The sequence below is a fragment of the Mustelus asterias genome, unplaced genomic scaffold (assembly GCF_964213995.1).
Source record: "Mustelus asterias unplaced genomic scaffold, sMusAst1.hap1.1 HAP1_SCAFFOLD_1272, whole genome shotgun sequence".
Lineage (NCBI taxonomy): Eukaryota > Metazoa > Chordata > Chondrichthyes > Carcharhiniformes > Triakidae > Mustelus > Mustelus asterias.
In genome coordinates this window covers 81861-101812 of record NW_027591217.1, presented here as the reverse complement: position 1 = coordinate 101812, position 19952 = coordinate 81861, and the positions used below count along the sequence as shown (strand labels likewise).

Genomic DNA, 19952 nt, shown 5'->3' with positions numbered 1-19952 from the left:
CCGCTCTGTGCGCTGCCGCTTACTGCAACGGGCTGAGCGGGGAGCTGGTGCACGATGATGTGTGGGCGATCGTGAATAACCCGGACCTGAGAACCTCCAGCCCCCTCCCCAACATCTTCCACAACGACTTCTGGGGCAAGAGCATGGGGGACAACAGCAGCCACAAATCCTACCGACCCCTCTGCATCCTCACCTTCAGGTCAGTGCCCCCTTACTCCCCAACTCTGCTACTGTGGCTCAGCACCCTCTAACAACAAGCAACTTGCATTTATATAGCACCTTTCACATCCCAGCAGAAAAATAACCAGTAAAAGGGGCAAATAAGAATACTGGTCTGAACTGGCCTTGTATGCCAGTAAAACTGTGGGGTGGGTGGACAAGAATGTTGGTGTGGGCTAGACTTGTACACTTAAAAATGGGACACCGTTAAAACGGGGAAGTAAAAATACTAGTACAAAATGTTTTTTCCTTTCTGGGATGGTAGGGAAATGTTCCAAGGCATGTACGGGAGTGTAACCAGATCACATTTGACACCCAGCCGCCTAAGGAAATATTAGGACAGGCAACCAAATTGTTTGGTCCCAAATGGCAGATTTAAAGGGATGCTTGCAAGGAGCAGAAAGATGCATGGAAAGGTGGAGAAGTTTGGAAAATGTATTCCAGAGCTCGGGATCCAGGCAGCTGAAGGTACGGCTGCCAATCAGGGATGCCAGCCTTGGAGGAGTGCAGATAACTTTAGGTTATGGGGCTGGAGGAGGTTAGACAAATGCACGGGCACAAGAGCTTGATTTGAAGACAAGGATGAGAATTTTTAATTCAAAGTATTGTTGGAGCAACAACAGCAAGGAGGACTGAGTTAAAAGGTTGAACTCTAAGGACAATGCTGCGAAAAGTTAAGGGGGCATTAAAACATAGCACATTAAAAAAAATGTCTTTGAGCCCTTTTGTTTATTAGTTCTGAGAGTATTTGAGATGGGTAGGGAGGTCTTTTCATGATTCCTCCAGGAATGTATGCAACCAAACTTGGCAGCAATTATATTCCTTCTATCAGTCCTCAAATACTGAGCTGAGACTCTAGGGTCAGTACGGAAGATCAAGCTGTTGAATAAAACATTTGCTGTAAAGTAGGTTGAAGATTTATTTTCCCCCTTCCAAGTTTTATTAGCTTTAAACTAAAAATAACCAAACTGCAGATTCAAAGTCCAAATCATGTTTTTATTTGCAATATTTTTGTAGTATAACTTCATCCAATTAAAATCAATATTCCTTAAGCCCTCACCCATGACTTTTCCTTTTGAAATTAATCTTGTCAGGTTATGACAAATTATTATTCCATGTGTGACTGTTGTGTTGTTTTAAAACAATTGGACCTCCCTGTACTTTCATCAATGAAGGATTATTTTTGGATAATGCTCCACTTGCTTTTAGAGAGAGAGGGGAGGGAGGGGGGGGGGATCCTTGCTGTGTGCTTGGGAGGGAGCTGGAGGAATGAAAAATGTTAAGCAGCAATGAGACAGTTTGATTGTACTAATCACCTTGTTAATTATTGTTTTCTATTGCTCAAAAGCAGCCGTGCAAACCTTGGTTGGTGATTAAAAGCAGATGTTTTAACCCGTACTGGTAGGAGCTAGTTTGCCATAGTTTGTCTGTGTGTGTACGCATGTACACAATTTATACATATATAGCATCTCCAGTGAATTCAAGAAAATGTATTTGCTAATGCTGCAAATGGTATGCCAGCTCCAGTATTCTCTAGTGCATGTAGTAAGACTCCTAGTAGTCTCCCAAGTGGGCCAACTGTTAAAGGCAGCGTGTCTCTCAATTAGCCAACAGTCTGAGAGTTACAACAAGCCTCGCCTTTCCTCGGGTAACTTGGGATGCAGGGGGTGGTGGGTTGGTGGGGGGGTGGTTGTGTGTGTTGGAATATGGACTGAGGTTTCCGCCCTCTATCTCGGCCACATCATTATTCAAGCACACAGTCAAACTTGGCTAAGGTAACTCGTAGCATTGTTTGCAGACTCCTGAACCTGGCCCATTTTTGCATGGAAAAATAGACCAGTTTAGTTTGAGAGCTTTCCGTACCTGTGGGACTGCACATTAAGATCCGTCAATGCATTTATTACTCTGAAAAGGAAAGTGGTGAAAAAATATAGACAATTTAAAAAATTCTTTCATGGGATGTGGGTGTCGCTGGTTGGGCCAGCATTTATTGCTCATCCCTAATTGCCCTTGAACTGAGTAGCTTGCTAAGCCATTTCTGAGATCAACTACATTGCAGTGGATTTGAAGTCACATGTAGACCAGACCAGGTAAGGATGGCAGATCTCCTTCCTTAATGGACATTACTGAACCGGATGGGTTTTTAACAACAATCAATGATAGTTTAAGGGTTATCATTAGAATTTTAATTCCAGATTTTTATTTGAATTCATATTTCACCATCTGCTATGGTGGGATTCAAACCCGGTTCGCCACACCGTTACCCCGGTTCTCTGGATTTCTAGTCCGGTTATAATACCACTATGGTTCAGATGAGATTTGCTAGTTTGATACCTGGAATGGGCAGGTTGTCTTACAAGGATAGGTTGGAAAGGCTGAAATTGTTTCCACTAGAGTTTAGAAGAGTGAGGGGTGACTTGATTGAAGGATTTGGGATCCTAAATGTTGTTGACAAGGTGGATGTGGAAAGAACGTTCCTTCTTGTGGGTGAGCCCAAAACCAGCGGGCGCTGTTTTAAAATTAGGGGTTGCCCTTTTGGACAGAGATGAGGGATATTTTTTTCTCTGAGGGTTGTGCGACCTTGGAACACTGCCTCAGAAGGTGGTGAAGGCAGGGTTACTGAATAATAAGGCAGCAATAAATTCTGTAAAACGGTCATTATGGACTCAAAACATTTACTTTGTTTCTCTCTTCAAAGATGTTGCTAGACATGCTGGGTTTATCCAGCAGTTTCTGTTTTTATTTCAGATTTCCAGCATGCACAGTATTTTGCTGTTACTTGTAGATAGATTCTTGTTGGGCAGGGGAATCAAAGGTTATCTGGGGAATGTGGAACTCAACACAAACAGATCGACCATGATCTTACTGAATGACAGAGTAGGCTTGAGGGGCTGAATGGCCTACTTCTGCTACCATTTTGAATGTTTGCTACCATCTCCTTAAATAAGGTAATTGTGCAGATAGTCTGGTATCATATCTCCAGTCATGTTTTCACAAAATGAGGGTGTTTCTGTCCTTTATATTGTGCACTGGTCAAGTCCTTGTATTGTGGAACTGGTCCTAGTCAAACACAAGGCACGGTAGATTTTTTTCTGACCAGCAGTAATTTGCTTGATCTGTTGTTTGTAACTATGTCTGTTTTCTGTATTGGTGTTCAGGAATACATTTGATGCAGTGTGTGTGACCACAATGGAATGTTGCAACATCTGCAAAGCTAGTGATTGAAACATTGCTGCGTTTGTGTAATTTTAATTGCAATTTTGTACCAACGTGAGCCACTTAAATGTGAAACTTGGTACACTTTGTTTCTATCTATGCAAGATAGAGAATGTTTCAGCAACAGCCCAGCATGAGACCCCCCAAAAAAACTATAAATGCAAAAAGTTTGAAATTTAAAACCCCAGTGTTAGAAATGTACAGCACTTAGAGAGAGAAAATAGATAGGTTGAAAGTTTGGGTGTAGAACCTCCATCAGATTTTAAACTGTAGCAGTTTTCCTCATGTTTTATATCGTCACTGGAGACCAACATCAATTGCTGTCTATAATTACTCCTGTTTATCCATTGTTCTCTGTAATTCAGCGTCAGATATCAAGTCTCTTTCTTTTGTCATGTACTCCCTGAAGAGTACATCTTTACAGCTGATTTTGGATGGTATATCACCTTAGTGGTGCCGAACATTCCAGGGAGTGGACACATATCTGTGATTCCCATGTATGGATGAATTGTTTCTCCTGTTGAGGGTGGGGTGGAGCAGTTTGAACAGAGACTGAGTGTTTCCTTACAGAATGAGGGGGGTGGGAGGGAGAGAATCACTCAGCTTCTCAGGAGTGACACAATGAATGTGTGAAGGCATTAATTGAAGGGTTATATGACAAGGACAGGCTGCATAAACTTGGCTTGTGTCCTTTTACATATGCAAGTTTAAGGAGTGATTTAATAGTGGTGCTTAAAATTTTAAATGGATTCAGTAAAAGTTCAGTAAAGCAGTGTTAACTGCCTCACAGTGCCCGGGACCCGGGTTCAATTCCAGCCTCGGGTGACTGTTGAATTTGCACATTCTTCCTGTGTCTGCGTGGGTTTCCTCCGGGTGCTCCAGTTTCCTCCCATAGTCCAAAGATGTGCAGGTTAGGTGGATTGGCCACGGTAAATTGCACCTTAGTGTCCCAAAATGTGTAGGTGAAGTGGATTATTGGGGAAAGTATGTGGATTTATGGGATCAGGGCCTGGATGGGATGCTCTGTCAGAGAGATGGTGCAGACTTGATGGGCTGAATGGCCTCCTTCTGCACTGCAGGGATTCTATGAAGTTGATACAGAGAAACCATTTTACCTCGGGAGGGAATCCTGAACAAGAGGATAGAATCAAAATTAGAGCCATGCCATTTAGGGAAATTATCAGTAAGTACTTTGTCACTCAAAGAACAGTGGCATTCTGAAACCCCATCTGTATTAGCTGTGGGTTGAAACTTTCAACACGGAAGTCACTAGATTTTTTTGCGATAAGGATGTTCAAGGAGGTAAAGCAAATGGGGCTGAGGTACGGATCAGTCCAAACCTAACTGAACTGGGGTTCAGGCTTGATAGGCTAAATGTTCCTATTGGTTGGGAATTCACCAAAAATTAAATGTGTCGTAGTATGGGGGGGCAAAAGAGGGAGAGGCAATTGAAGAAAGAGTTATTTTTGTCATTGATATAAAGCAGCACAGTCAACTTCAAAAAGGTTGCTGTTCCATGCAACATGAAAGAAAATTCCTAATATAGTGCAGATGATTTATCTGACGGGGTAAAAAAGACTGAATGGGGAATGACTTCTGGGATCTCTTGAGTGTGGTGCTGCTTCATGTGGTTTTCTCTCTCTAGTGGATACACTCCAGGTACAGAGGGGTAGATTTGCATCTTGAGAACCAGTGTGACAGCACTTGCAATCAGCAAGGGCGAGGCTTAATGTTGATTCAGTGCCCGGTATGTTTCTGCAGACTGCGGAGCCGATTAGCAGCATGATTGTATTGAACTAAGAAAGAGGGTGGCACAATATTAAGTACAATAAGAAAGTAATTCAGGAGATATTTCTGTACTTGGAGTGGTTAAGAGAATGGTAATGGCTACCACATGGAGCAGCTGTGATGAATAATTTTTTTACAAATTAATTCATGGGATGTGGGTGTGGCTGGCTGGGCTAGCATTTATTTCCCATCCCTAATTGCTCTTGAACTGAGTTAGGTCATTTCAGAGGGTGGTTGAAAATCATTCACATTGCTGTGGGTCTGGAGTCACATGTAGGCCAGACCAGGGAAGGATGTCAGACTTCCTTCCCTGAAGGACATTAGAATCATGGAATCCCTACTGTACAGAAGAGGCCATTTGGCCCATCGAGTCTGCATCGACCACAATAACACCCAGGCCCTATTCCCGTAACCCTACACATTAACCCTGCTAAACCCCCTGACACTAGGGTCAATTTAGCATGGCCAATCCACTTAACCTGCACACCTCTGGACTGTGGGAGGAAACCGGAGCACCCAGAGGAAACCCACGCAGACATGGGGAGAATGTGCAAACTCCGCACAGACGGTGACCCGAGGCCGGAATTGAACCTGGGTCCTTGGTGCTGTGAGGATGCAGTGCTAACTACTGTGCCACCGTGATGCCCCAAACCAGATGGGTTTTTTTTACAGTAATTGAGAAGGATTTCATGGTCATCATTAGACTTTTAATTCCAGATTTTTATTGAATTCAAATTTCACCATTGTGGTGGGATTTCAACTAGTGTCCCAAGAGCATTACTCTGGGTCTCTAGATTATTAGTCCAGTGACAATACCACTGTGCCACTCAATTTGACAGTGAGTGAGTGGCCAGCAGAGAAACCAATGGTGCTCTTCCAAGTAAGAAATCTCACAACACCAGGTTAAAGTCCAACAGGTTTATTTGTTGCAAACGCCACTGTGTGTGTAAACGCCCAGTGGCGTTTACTTCAAATAAACCTGTTGGACTTTAACCTGGTGTTGTGAGATTTCTTACTGTGTTTACCCCAGTCCAACGCCGGCATCTCCACATCATCAGCTCTTCCAAGTAGCAGGGAAGGGAGACCAAAATTTAAGCCAAAAGTTCCAGAGAATGTGGAAACAACCTTCTCGTTGTTTCATCCACCAGTAACTGAAAGATGTACTGCTGGAACTCACCAAGGCTCCTTAGGCAGCACCTTCCAAACCCATCACCACTATCATCTAGAAGGGCAAGGGCAGCAAGTGGAAACACCACCACCTGCAAGTTCCCCTCCAAGTCACTCACCATCCTGACTTGGAAACATATCGCTGCTGTTCCTTCACTGTTGCCGAGTCAAAATCCTAGAACTTCCTCACTAAGAGTACAGTGGGTGTACCTACACCACAGGGACTGCAGCAATTCAAGAAGGCAACTCGCCACCACCTGCTCGAAGGCAATTAGGGATGGGCAATAAATGCTGGCCTTGCCAGTGATACTGACATCCCATAAATGAGTTTTAAAAACTACACGTGCTTGTATTAAAAAAAGATTTTCGGCTCATTAATAATGAGATATGTATCATTTACAATGGAGAAAAAGGTAGTAATTTAACCGCTCAATAACAAAACTACATTATTCAAAACTGCTTGGAATAGAGTGTAGCGGAAGCTAGGTAAGTGAGGGAGGAAGCAATCAAAGGTTTTACTGGAATGGGCACATAAACATTGGCATGGACCAGTTGGGCTGAATGTCCTGTTTCTGTGCTTTCAATTTGATGCAACTTTTGAAGGACACAATATTAGCAATCTTCAACAAGGGAGTTATGGGCAATAGCTGAAATGTTCCTACCTGTATTCACAGAATTTCAGCAACTTTTCGATTACTCAGACCCAGTGACCTTTTAGTTTTTAATTGGTGGCTGCACCCACATATGTATGTATGTCCATTCCAAACCAAACATCTAGGTTTTGGTACCTCTGGGGCTATTTTCACTTTAAAGGAGATGTTAAACTGAGGCTGTGCTGCTACTGTAAAGGCACTTCCCTCACCAGAAGCTCGCAGGCTTGTTGGATAAATGCTGAACTGACTGATCTGGGAGACTTGTGCTGGGATGTTGCCATATGGCCCAGTGTTCCTCGCATAGAGAGGGACTCTCACATGAAGAGTGACCACATAACAAATCTGGTAATATCATAGAATCCTATCTCGAAAGGTGACCATTCAGTCCATTGTGTCTATGCCGAACCTATGGAAGAGCTATTCAATTAGTCCCACTCCTCTGCTCCTTGATGGAGCCTGATAAATATTTCAATTTTCAAAAATATATCCAATTTGTGGAATTGAAAGTTGTCAGAGTGATTAGCAAATATTCTTTAGGGAAGGAAGTATGCCACACCTACCCAGCCTGGCCTACTCATGACGAGTGCACTGTATAATCATAGAAATCATAGAAACCCTACAGTGCAGAAGGAGGCCATTCGGCCCATCGAGTCTGCTCCGACCACAATCCCACCCAGGCCCTACCCCCACATATTTACCCGCTAATCCCTCTAACCTACACATCCCAGGACTCTAAGGGGCAATTTTTAACCTGGCCAATCAACCTAACCCGCACATCTTTGTATGTGGTTGACTCTTAAGTGCCTTCAGATGGGCAATGCATACTGACTTCACAAGGTTGCTCACATCCCAAGGACAATTTAAAAAAAAATCAGCTGTAACGAAGAGTCACCAGTATCTAAACATTGGCTCTGTTCTCTCTCCTCAGGTGCTGTCAGACCTGCTGAGATTTTCCAGCACTTTGTTTCAGATTCCAGCATCCTCAGTAATTCAATTTTATCTTATTATAATAAAAAAGATGGTTTGGGAGGAAGTTAGCATTTTTTTCCAAGGTCATGTTGTTAGTGTACAAGTGTCTTATTGTCAACATTCTCCTACTTTGCATAAATGTCGAGATTCTCAAAAGGTTTCTTCATGTGTGAATTTTTAAAAAATGTTGGAACTGCTTGAATTGTTAGCATTTTAGAAAATAAATTATTTAATTAGAAGTGAAGCATGAGTCTTGACAATGCTAATTGTTAATTTAGAAAAAACAAAGCAGGGAATCTTTAAAGAAACATCAACCATAGTCAACCCATTGACACACTGCCATGAAGTCAGTGGATGGGTGAAACACAAACACAATCACAGAAAATGGATGCTATTTATGAATCGGAATGGGACCGTTTCAGAGCGGAGAATGGCGGAAACCTGATTGGAGAGATTCAGACCAGGGGGTTGATGGACCAGGAAGGTTGCAACATGATCAAGGACTTTGGAGAGAAAAAGGGAGGTCAGACATGAGCCAGTTAGTGGGGACAGAGGATGGCTTTTCTTCAGAGAAGAGAGGATGATGATCCCAGATTTTAAAGGGAAAAGGAGAGACTCCAAGGAGAGGGTTAGTTTACAATATTGACTAAAATGGTGGGGTTAGTGGGTGTGAATGGGAGAGCGAAGGGTAGGCCTTTATTGTGGAAGGAGTATTAATAGTTTTGAAAAAGAGAAGCACGCGCAAGGGAGAGAAATGGCGCTCGAGAGGAAATGCTAAACAATGCCAGCTCACTTGGGGAAGTTTCAATGAACACGCTGCCGCCATTCATCTTCACTGAAAATCCTTGCTGGACAACAATTCAGCCCTACGAGTCTGCTGTCTAATTAAACATCACATTGTGTTGAGGAAGATAACAGAATCCTGAAGTTTGTCATTACTCATATTAGCTCCATAACAGTTACTTGTCTGCACTACTTGTTCCATTTGTAGTTAATTTGAATAAACTGTAATTAGTGGCATTAGAGAAGGATGATTTGTATTATAGGTTTTGTTGGCAGTTTTTGATGCCTGATACCCTATTTGTATTACAGGAATACAGAAATGTAATTATGCAGATTTCCATTGTTGCTGCCTGGGCCTCTGCTTATATCTCAGGAGCTGGGGGAGAGGAAGAATGGATACAAGGATTTGGCTAAATGGAAAATTATTTCATCCCCAGATTATGGACATTGGTAACAAAGCCAGCATGAGTTACCCATCCCTAGTTGCCCTGGATGGTTTGCCCAAGTGGCATGCCTGCTTGAGCCTCTAGTTCACGTGCAGTAGGCACTCCCACAATGAAATTAGGTTGGGAGTCTCAGCTCTGATCAAGGGATGCTGATATATGCTCAAGTGAGGACATTGCTTAACCTGAAGCAGAGCTTGTAGTTACCATGCACACTCTTCCCATGGCTTTCTAGGTAGTCGAGGTCAGTGGTTGTGAGTTGCTGCAGTGCACACTCGAGGTGTGCTGGCAGTGGCAGACGGACTGCCCATCCGGCGGAAAGTTTTGTACCAAGTTATTTGGACGAGGGGCTTGATGGATCTGGAAAGCAGCAACATGGTCAATGACCTTGGAGAGAGAAAGGGAGGTCAGACATGAGCCAGTTAGTGACCTTTCTTTAGTGCCTTGCCCCAACAGCACTCGATAGCAAAAAGAAACTGACTTTGTGCTTGCTGATGTCCCTGGTTGATACCTTGATGCAGATCCAGCAATATCTCGATTGTAAAATTCTCATCCTTGTTTTCAAATCCCTCAATGATTTCAGATATTATTTGACAGTGCACCTGTGATGCACCTGGCGAGGTGCTACCTTAAAGGTGCTGTATAAATGCAAGTTGTTATTGTAAGATGGACCAAGAATAGAGTCCTGAGGTGCACCAGACAGGATGATGTGAGTATGAATGAAGGAGTCATTTGTGATTTGCTTGAGTTGGGACAGATGTAGAGTTGCATAGTGGCACCAAGAAGATGGTTTGTGGTGGTGTGGTCAAGATGGAGAGGAGAGTCAATGAACCTGGATGGTGGTTGGACTGGATTTTGGTGAATTTGATCAGGAGTTAGGCCGTAGGGGTCTCTGTCTGTATCCTCAGTCTCTCTCTGGCTAAACCAGGTGCTGTGTGACCTTCTTCTTCCATGTTTAATTACTCAACATTATATACTTACACTTCTAGAACATTGCTGGCTTGCCTCCATTTTACTTCCTTTGCTGCTGAATTATAAATTCTCAACTTTATATCGGCGTGCAAGTTTTCAAATGTTCCTCTCAGTGGCTTCTTTCACTGGTCACAGATATCTTTAGCCCAATGGTCTATGAAGTGGTTTCCAATCAGTGTGGTCAGGCACACTGTGCTGTGAAGACACCCCAAGTGCTCCATGAGAAATAATTGAGAATTAATGTAATTAAACTAAAACTAATCTTTTTCTTCAGCTTTATGGTCGGCATCTCCAAGAACTGACAAATCTTGGGCCTCTTGCGCGTGCACCAGCTGGGAAAGAGCGCACGTGCGTGGTTTAGATTTTTTACCTTGGTCAGGCCCAAGCACAAGACAAACGGGACTTGGAGCTGAAGACAAAGGCCCCATATGCCTGCACAACAAGCGAAAACTCAAAAAAAAGCTGCAAAACCTCTGGGAAAAGCGAGAGAGGGTATTCAAAAAAACAAGTGAGAGGACAGGGAGAAGTTAAAAACGAAGTTCCCAGTAAGGGAAGAAAGCAGAGAAAATAAGAGGTGTGCCTCAAGTATAGAGGTGTGCCAGGACATATAAAAGGTTGGGAATCGCTGGTCTAACATTCTGTCCTTGGTGATCTGCAGTACATCAATGTCAAGGTTGTCATCTTTTTTCCGCTCCTGTCCACGGTCTTCCTTGTGTCTGATTGACCTTTAGTCTGCACCCTCAACCCAAGGTTTACTGCTCAGTCCTTGTTTCACCACTGTCTCACATTCATTCACTGTATTCTCGCTCTTTGATACAGACTTCCTCTCAAAATCCATCTCTGCAACCTAGTTTCCAATTCTTCATTTCAAAGATTGTTTCCTCGGAACAAAGGAGGAATAACTTTATAATTAGAGCCAGACATTTTGAGGGCTAATGTCAGGAAACACTTCCCACAAGAGGGTAGTGGAAATATGAAACTCTCCTAAAAGGACGCTAATGTTGTTGGTGGAGGGGGGGTTGTGGGGGTGCTGGGGTAGGGGATTGTGAGAGGAGGGTGGGGGTTGGGAAGTCAAATAAATATTCCAAACTGAGACAGGTTGTTGGGTAAGGATGTTAAGGGCTGGAGAATAAGATGTAGATTGGGTTAAGGTACAGATCAGAGTTCAAACTCGACCACAGCAAATGTTGAAATTTGAATTCAATAAAATAATCTGGAATTAAAAGCCTAATGATGACCATGAAACCATTCTGATTGTCGTTTTAAAAAAAAACCCCGTTTGGTTCCCTTATGTCCTTTAGGGAAGGAAATCTACCATCCTTACTTGGTCTGGCCTACACGTGACTCCAGACACACAGCAATGTGGTTGACTCTTAAATGCCCTTGGGGATGGGCAAAGCGATGCCGACATCCCATGAACAAATTTTTGAAAATTTGTGTTATGCATTTGGTTTGGGCTGGTCCGGTTTCTTATGCCACCTCAGTGTCAATAGTTCTGTTGATCAAACTGAGCAGAGATACCGCTTGCAGTAATGTCGATTTAATTCTTCTGTTCCAGCCTTGAGCCAGGAAGGCTATGGCCTTTCATTTATTTGGGTTTCACTGGGTTTTTATCATAAAAAGCTTCAAATACTGAATCTTCCTGAATGTCAGAAGGTGGGTAAGGTAAAACAGCTCTGTTGTAATTGGTCTCACAACACCAGGCTCAAGTCCAACAGGTTTGTTTGGAATCACGAGCTTTCAGAGCACTGCTCCTTTATCAGGTGATAAAGGAGCAGCGCTCCAAAAGCTCGTGATTCCAAACAAACCTGTTGGACTTGAACCTGATGTTGTGAGACTTCTTACTGTGCCCACCCCAGTCCAACACCAGCATCTCCACGGCACTGCTGTAATTAGAGGGAGTTGTCCTTGAGCAGACTTGAATGGCCTACTTCTGCTCCTATCTCTTATAGTCTTATGACTTTATTCTAATTCTCTTCCCACACCTAGTGGTACAATAAAGCAGACTTTCATCTGCCTTCAGAGCTTATTCCTGGGACAGGCCCATAGCCTGTAGGCAGAGGCTTATAGCTTGAGAGTCACTACTTCACATCAAGCATGGCTGACCAGGTGTGTCTCCCACTCTGGCATGTTGGAAGGTTTTTGCAGGTTGACACTCAACCTGTTTGGCTGTGTTATGAACCTTCTTTGGCCAACAAGTCCTGGGGTGGGACTTGAACCTGCAGCTTCTGGCTCAGAGACAGAGTTGCTAACCACTGCGCCACAAGATTTCCATCTTATGACCTTATGGTCCTCCTAATCCTCTCCTCCTTTAGGCTGCAACTTAAATTTTTGGTCACCTATCAGTTTTTTTTGATAACACTCCCATTGAACACCTGGGGCCCTTTGACTGTGTTAAGTTAAGTAATTGTTTATAAACTTTACTGTTGATGAGTCAAACCCTGGAACTCTTTACTTAACAGCAATGTGGGAGTATCTACACCACAAGGGCTCCAACAGAGGGCCCACCACCACCACCTTAAGGTAAACTGAGGATGGGCAATCCCTTGCCATTGATGCTGACATCATGAAGAAGTGAAAACTCTTCAATTTTTGTTGTCTGTACAGACTAGAAAGATGTGGAGATGCCAGCGTTGGACTGGGGTGAACACAGTAAGAGTTTTAACAACACCAGGCTAAAGTCCAACAGGTTTATTTGGTAGCAAATACCATTAGCTTTCGGAGCGCTGCTCCTTCGTCAGATGGAGTGGAAAAAGCACATTTCCACTCCATCTGATGAAGGAGCTGCGCTCCGAAAGCTAATGGTATTTGCTACCAAATAAACCTGTTGGACTTTAGCCTGGTGTTGTTAAAACTCTTACAGACTAGAAAGTACAAACCTTGCTCTTTTCCCCCAACCTTAACTTTTTGTTGTGGAATTATTTGCATTTTTTAAGCTTTATCAATGTGAATCAACAGGAGGGGAAAAGTAAAATTGGATCAGGCAATTAACAAAATAATTAGCTCGCAATGATTTTTCACATGGAAGTAATTGATTGTTCTCTTTTCTTATTGTAAGAGTAATTGTCGAGCAAAGTTGCATACCAGTACTGCAGATTACCAATCTGTATCTTCTCTCATCAAAGAGCGACCCACTGAGATACTTGGTAAATTCACGCTCGCACTCTGAATGATCCAGTTGGGAGAGGGTTTTGAAAGGACTGAACTTGAGTTGATCCCAGGAGCGTTTTGGGAGCCCTGACCTCTCTCTGGCAGTCAATGTTTAAGGATAAATTCTGTTGTTTGTCTGATGCTATCATAGAATCATAGAAACCCTACAGTGCAGAAGGAGGCCATTCGGCCCATCGAGTCTGCACTGACCACAATCCCACCCAGGCCCCCATATCCCTACATATTTTACCCGCTAATCCCTTTAACCTACGCATCTCAGGACTCTAAGGGGCAATTTTTAGCCTGGCCAATCAACCTAACCCGCACATCTTTGGACTGTGGGAGGAAACCGGAGCACCCGGAGGAAACCCACGCAGACACAAGGAGAATGTGCAAACTCCACACAGACAGTGACCCGAGCCGGGAATCGAACCCAGGTCCCTGGAGCTGTGAAGCAGCAGTGCTACCCACTGTGCTACTGTGCCGCCATTGGTTTTGTTTGTAACACCGGACCTTCACCTGCCGGTTTTGTTCCCACATAACAAGGTCTTCTGTCCCAGCTCCGTTTCAGCAATGAGGTTGGAAGGACGGCCCTGACTGTTTGCCTGTCTTCCATGCTTGCCCAAGTGAGTCTGAGAAGGCATCACTTTGCAGGACATGCCAGTTTGCTTGAGGTTTATGACATCCTCAAGATGCTAATCATGCTGGATAATATGGATAAGGATTTTTATTTCGCTCATATTAGTTTAGTTGGCCCGTTTGTTTTTTTAGTATGCTAGTGATGACCTCCTAGTGGGGCAGTTATTGTGATATTTACCTCTTGGCTCACTCCAAACCAGGCCTGTGCAAATCCAATCCTTCAGTCCCTGTGTGTCTGTGTGTGCTCGTATCTATCTGAATGAGTCTGTGTGTATTTCATTAAAATTTGATTTTCTGTTTGTTCTGCACCCGATATCCCTCTCCATTCCCTTCCTATCCTATATTATCAGGGCACTGATTTCTTGTTGGTATAAAGTTTTACTGGTGCATGTTACTTTCCAAGGTTTTCAGCAGCTGGCCACCTTTCTGATGTATCTGCCCTTTAAACCCAACCCTTTCCTCCCTTCACATTCGTGCATGCTCTCTGCAAGTCAGAAGCTGGAACCCTGAGAGACTTTTTGACATTCCTCTTCTTCGATTGTTGAGACGACTTCAAATGCTCCTCACAGTCTCCACAATAAGCCACCTCATGTTGGATAATGTATCCAGCCTTTATAGAACTGAGCTGTTGGGTTAAAACATCAAAGCATATGGATCCAAGGTGGAGAATTGGAGCCACAGATCAGCCACGATCTAACTAATAGTAAAGGGGATTGATAAGGTGGACGTTGAACAGATGTCCCCCCTTGTGGGATAGTCTAGAACAAGAGGTCATGGATATAGAGTGAGAGGAGGTAGGTTCAAAACTGAGATGAGGAAAAACTACTTCTCTCTGAGGGTTGTGAATGTGTGGAACTCACTGCCCCAGAGTGATTCTGCCTCCACTGCAATCAAAAGATTCAAGAAAGAAAGAAATTTGTTACTGATGAAAAGTGGGATAAAGGGCTACGGGGAGCAGGCAGGAAAGTGGAGTTGAGATCAGGATAAGATCAGCCATGATCATGTTAAATGGTGGAGTCGGCTCGAAGGGCTGAATTGCCTAATCCAGCTCCTAATTCCTATGTTCCAACTGAATGATACAACAGGTTGAGGGACTGAATGGCCTTCTACTATCCCCATTCTGCAGCCTTCCCTAATTAAATTATTTAGATAGATCCTCTCTCTTTGTTGGATATGAGTTACACTGGGGATGTTTTGGAGAAATATGACCATGTGATTGCTTTAAGCCTCTCATTATTAACTAGCTCCAGTTTCCTACACCACAGATGTGACAGCTGAGAATATTCAAAGTGAGTTTGGCTAATTCCTAATTACCCTTGAGAAGGCGGTAGTGAGCTACCTTCCTGCACTGCTGCAGCCTCAGTGGTTCTAACCCAGTGAAGTCAAAGATGTTCTGGTTTGTGTGGGGTTATGATAAAGAAAATCAGTGTTATCTGTAGCTGAAGATGAGGAAGTATGATCTTGAGTTGGCACCGTATATATCCCACTAGCCTTTAATTACCTGGGTTAGTAATGCCTTTTGACTATTGGGGAAATCTGCTTGTTTCCTTTTCCCAGATATCTGGCATTATTAGAACCTTATGACAGATGGTAGCTCAGCAAGAGAAAGTGATTAATTGTTTGATAGCGAAACAATTGCTTGTCTTCACAACTTTGCAGAGTTTTTATTTATTCCTTCGAGGGATATGGGCCAGCATTTATTGCCCTTGAACTGAGTGGCTTACTATTTCACAGGGCATTTATTTAAGAGTCAACTACATTGCTGTGGCTCTGGAGTCACATGTAGGCCAGACCAAGTAGGGACGGCAGATTTTCTTTCCTGAAGGACATTAGTGAACCAGATGGTTTTTTTCTGACAATTGACAATGGTTTCATGGTCATCCGTAGGTTCTTAATTCCAGATTTTTAAAAAATTGAATTCGGTTTCCACCATCTGCTATGGCGGGTTTCGAACCTAGGTCGCCAGAACATTAGCTGTGTTTAATAGTTTAGTGATAATACCATTAGGCCATCGCCTCCCCATTGTTGCATCTGCTCTGGGTCCAGTGTCCGCTAGCAGACACACAAGCTAGAGCAGATGCAACAATAAAGCTACTCGGCTCAATAGGAATAGCTGCTCTCTTGTTGAACTTGCTGCCCATTCTGAGGGTAAGTGGTTGCCAATGCATTTTCAGCTGACAAATTCCTGTATTATTTACTGGACCCAGTGGGCTTCTCGAAAGTGCGGGACTGGAGTCACAAATTGGTCAGACCCGTTGAGGGCCTGCAGAACGTTAGTGAATGAGTTGGGAGTTTTTCCCCAATGGGACCAGCCACTTTCCGTGGTTGGCTGCTCTGGAACCAGCCCGAACAATTGACCAGATTTATTGAATATTGTTGACGGGTGAGGTTTGAGCTCGCGATTCCCCGATGGGAGAGAAGAGGGAAGCTTTTGATGTGCCCCTTGCACACTCAAGGCGGTTGGTGATCTGTGGCAGTCGGGAACTCTAAAGCAGGCAGGTTAAGCATACCGTATGGGCAGGCACACCCGGTCATAGAATGATGCAGATTTCTTTGGCATCTAATGGAGAAACAGGAGTTCAGTACGGTATCTTGAGCAAAATTCTGGATGGTTGACGGGCATGTTTACTCATGTGTGCTGCCCGTGGTTTCCTGAATGAGTTGGGAGTTCTGATTGCCTGTCTGAGAGCTTTCTACCACTTTCTGGATTGATGATCCCAATTGCCTGCCACCAAATACCGTTGACTTCTTGACACCAAGAGTAGAATGGATAGATGCTGGTTGACATTAGGAGCCAGATTTAATATATCTCAACTTCACCACAGGTCTGACATTTGTGTGCCTATTACTATTTGTGAAAAACAATCTTTACTGAAAAGCAGCCAGGTTTCACCAGCCACGACAGCTTGTATTTATACTGTGCCTTTGACACTGGAAAAATGTTCCAAGATACTCCACAGGGATGTTCTCAGATTAAATGTGATACCGAGTCAGTTACAGAGATATTAAGGCAGGTGATTGAAAGTTTGGACAGAGATGTCTGAAAGGAGGTGCAGTTTAGGGAGGGAATTTCAGAGCGTAGAACCTGGTTGGTGAAGGCTGTTACAAATTGTTGGTCATTCGCTGTGTAACGGAGGAATCTGGAATTAGTCTTTCCTTAAGAGAGGGTTATTCCCAAAACCCAGAGAACACAGGTACAGACTACTTTTCCTCCCATCTAACACAAGTGGAAAAACCAGTTCTTACATATACTTCAGATCCTTTCCCCAATTGGAATCAGCTTCTCTCTCTCACATCTAGAGCATGTGCTTCATTGTGACAGGAAAGCAACAATAACAAAGGCCAGGTTGCCAGTGTAGAGGTGAATAAAATCAGGGCTATATGAGGCTGGAATTGGAGGAGTGAGGAGATCTCAGAGGGTCATTGGGCAGGAGATGATCTGGTCATGAGTCCCACTCCCTTCACTCTTTCCTTTAGTCTTGAGTCTTTGCTTTTCTGGTACCTACCCACAGAATATTCCAGACCATTGCTTAAAACCCAACCTTACCCCTCCACCCAGGGAGGGCACAGAGAGTGGAAATATGAGTCTCTTCTACTGTTGGATTGGCTAGTTAATTATTTTAGATGCTGAATCATTGTGTGACTTGTGTGTATTTTCATGATACAAAAGCTGCAGAGGTAATTCCCTGTTTCCCCTTGAGATATTGCTCATTTTTACTCTGATGTAGTTTCAAAGAACAAAGAACAATACAGCACAGGAACAGGCCCTTCGGCCCTCCAAGCCCGCGCCGCTCCCCGGTCCAGGATTGAATCCTGAATCCAGGATCCCCGCCCAATTTTCCAGCCTATCTACATACCAATATCCTATCCACCGAGCTGTCCCCCACAGCTACGATGCTTTGTTCATTACAACCTATTAACTCACCCCCACCCCCCCATTCCAGACCATGTGATCTCCAGGGAGAGGCGAAAACCCAGAGTGAAAAACCCCAGGGCCAATATGGGGAAAAAAAAATCTGGGAAATTCCTCTCCGACCCCCTGAGGCGATCGAAACGAATCCAGGAGATCACAATGGCCCTGATCGGAAAATGCTTCCCAACCCTAGTCATTTCCACTTCCACGAGAAACAAGGAACAATTAGCCCGCGCCGCTCCCTGGTGCAAACTAGACCATTCTTTTGTATCCCTCCATTCCCACTCCGTTCATATAGCTGTCTAGATAAGTCTTAAACGTTCCCAGTGTGTCCGCCTCCACCACCTTTCCCGGCAACACATTCCAGGCCCCCACGACCCTCTGTGTGAAATATGTCCTTCTGATATCTGTGTTAAACCTCCCCCCCTTCACCTTGAACCTATGACCCCTCGTGAACGTCACCTCCGACCCGGGGAAAAGCTTCCCACCGTTCACCCTATCTATGCCTTTCATAATCTTATACACCTCTATTAAGTCTCCCCTCATCCTCCGTCTTTCCAAGGAGAACAACCCCAGCTTCCCCAATCTCTCCTCATAACCAAGCCCCTCCATACTAGGCAACATCCTGGTAAACCTCCTCTGTACTCTCTCCAAAGCCTCCACGTCCTTCTGGTAGTGTGGCGACCAGAACTGGACGCAGTATTCCAAATGCGGCCGAACCAACGTTCTATACATCTGCAACATCAGACCCCAACTTTTATACTCTATGCCCCGTCCTATAAAGGCAAGCATGCCATATGCCTTCTTCACCACCTTCTCCACCTGTGACGTCACCTTCAAAGATCTGTGGACTTGCACACCCAGGTCCCTCTGCGTCTCTACACCCTTTATGGTTCTTCCATTTATCGTGTAGCTCCTCCTTACATTATTCCCACCAAAATGCATCACTTCGCATTTATCAGGATTGAACTCCATCTGCCATTTCCTTGCCCAAATTTCCAGCCTATCTATATCCTTCTGTAGCCTCTGACAATGTTCCTCACTATCTGCAAGTCCTGCCAGTTTTGTGTCGTCCGCAAACTTACTGATCACCCCAGTTACTCCTTCTTCCAGATCATTTATATAAATCACAAACAGCAGAGGTCCCAATACAGAGCCCTGCGGTACACCACTAGTCACAGGCCTCCAGCCGGAAAAAGACCCTTCCACTACCACCCTCTGTCTTCTGTGACCAAGCCAGTTCTCCACCCATCTAGCCACCTCCCCCTTTATCCCATGGGATCCAACCTTTTTCACTAGCCTACCATGAGGGACTTTGTCAAACGCTTTACTAAAGTCCATATAGACAACATCCACGGCCCTTCCTTCGTCAACCATTTTGGTCACTTCTTCAAAAAACACCACCAGGTTAGTGAGGCATGACCTCCCTCTCATTGTACCATTGTACCCCAGTACAATGCATGTGGTCAGTAGATATACTGCCAGACTCTCAGTCTCGATATAGACACAAGCTGACTACGTGTGTCCCCCACACCCCTCTGGTGACCATTTCTCTGATGCAAGTTCAGGTGCTGTGTCATTCAGCAGCATGGTGGTTTGGCATGTAATTCCCAGCAGGCATGGACAGATGGTAGTCCCAGCCTTCAGGTGCTGGTTCCCTTTCCTCTCTACCCACCCATCCTCTCTCTCTCTCTCCTCACCTCCACCACCACCCCCACCACAAGGCAAGGGCATTTTCAGGGAAGTTATGATGTTCAGCTCACTTGCTGAATGGCCAATTGGATTATTTCCTTAGACTGGGGCCGGAGCCCTGAATGGGAATGCACTGAGCTTAGCAAGCTACAGCTAGTGGTAATGGTGGGGGAGTGCAGTGTGTGCAATACTGGGCTACACCAATACCCTTTCGCTATGCGGGGAGGATAAATCGCTGCCCAATAACTCTTGCCAGAAAGGTGCAGTCACATGGACTTTGGTCATAGAGTGATTGGGCTGGTTGACCAGCCTGGCTCACTGGTGAAGAATGGTCATCTGAACAAGTTT

General features: G+C 44.3%; 1 protein-coding gene across 1 annotated transcript in view; it reads left to right on the top strand.

Moving 5' to 3' along the window:
* Window positions 1-6: 6 nt before the first annotated feature.
* LOC144488072 (protein O-mannosyl-transferase TMTC1-like) overlaps window positions 7-19952 on the top strand; it is a gene marked incomplete at its 3' end in the record, with an annotated part of 92873 nt that continues 72927 nt past the window's right edge. Inside the window, exon 1 of the mRNA XM_078206096.1 lies at window positions 7-199. Coding sequence (XP_078062222.1) covers window positions 144-199 — 56 coding nt within the window. The remainder of the gene's footprint in view (window positions 200-19952) is intronic.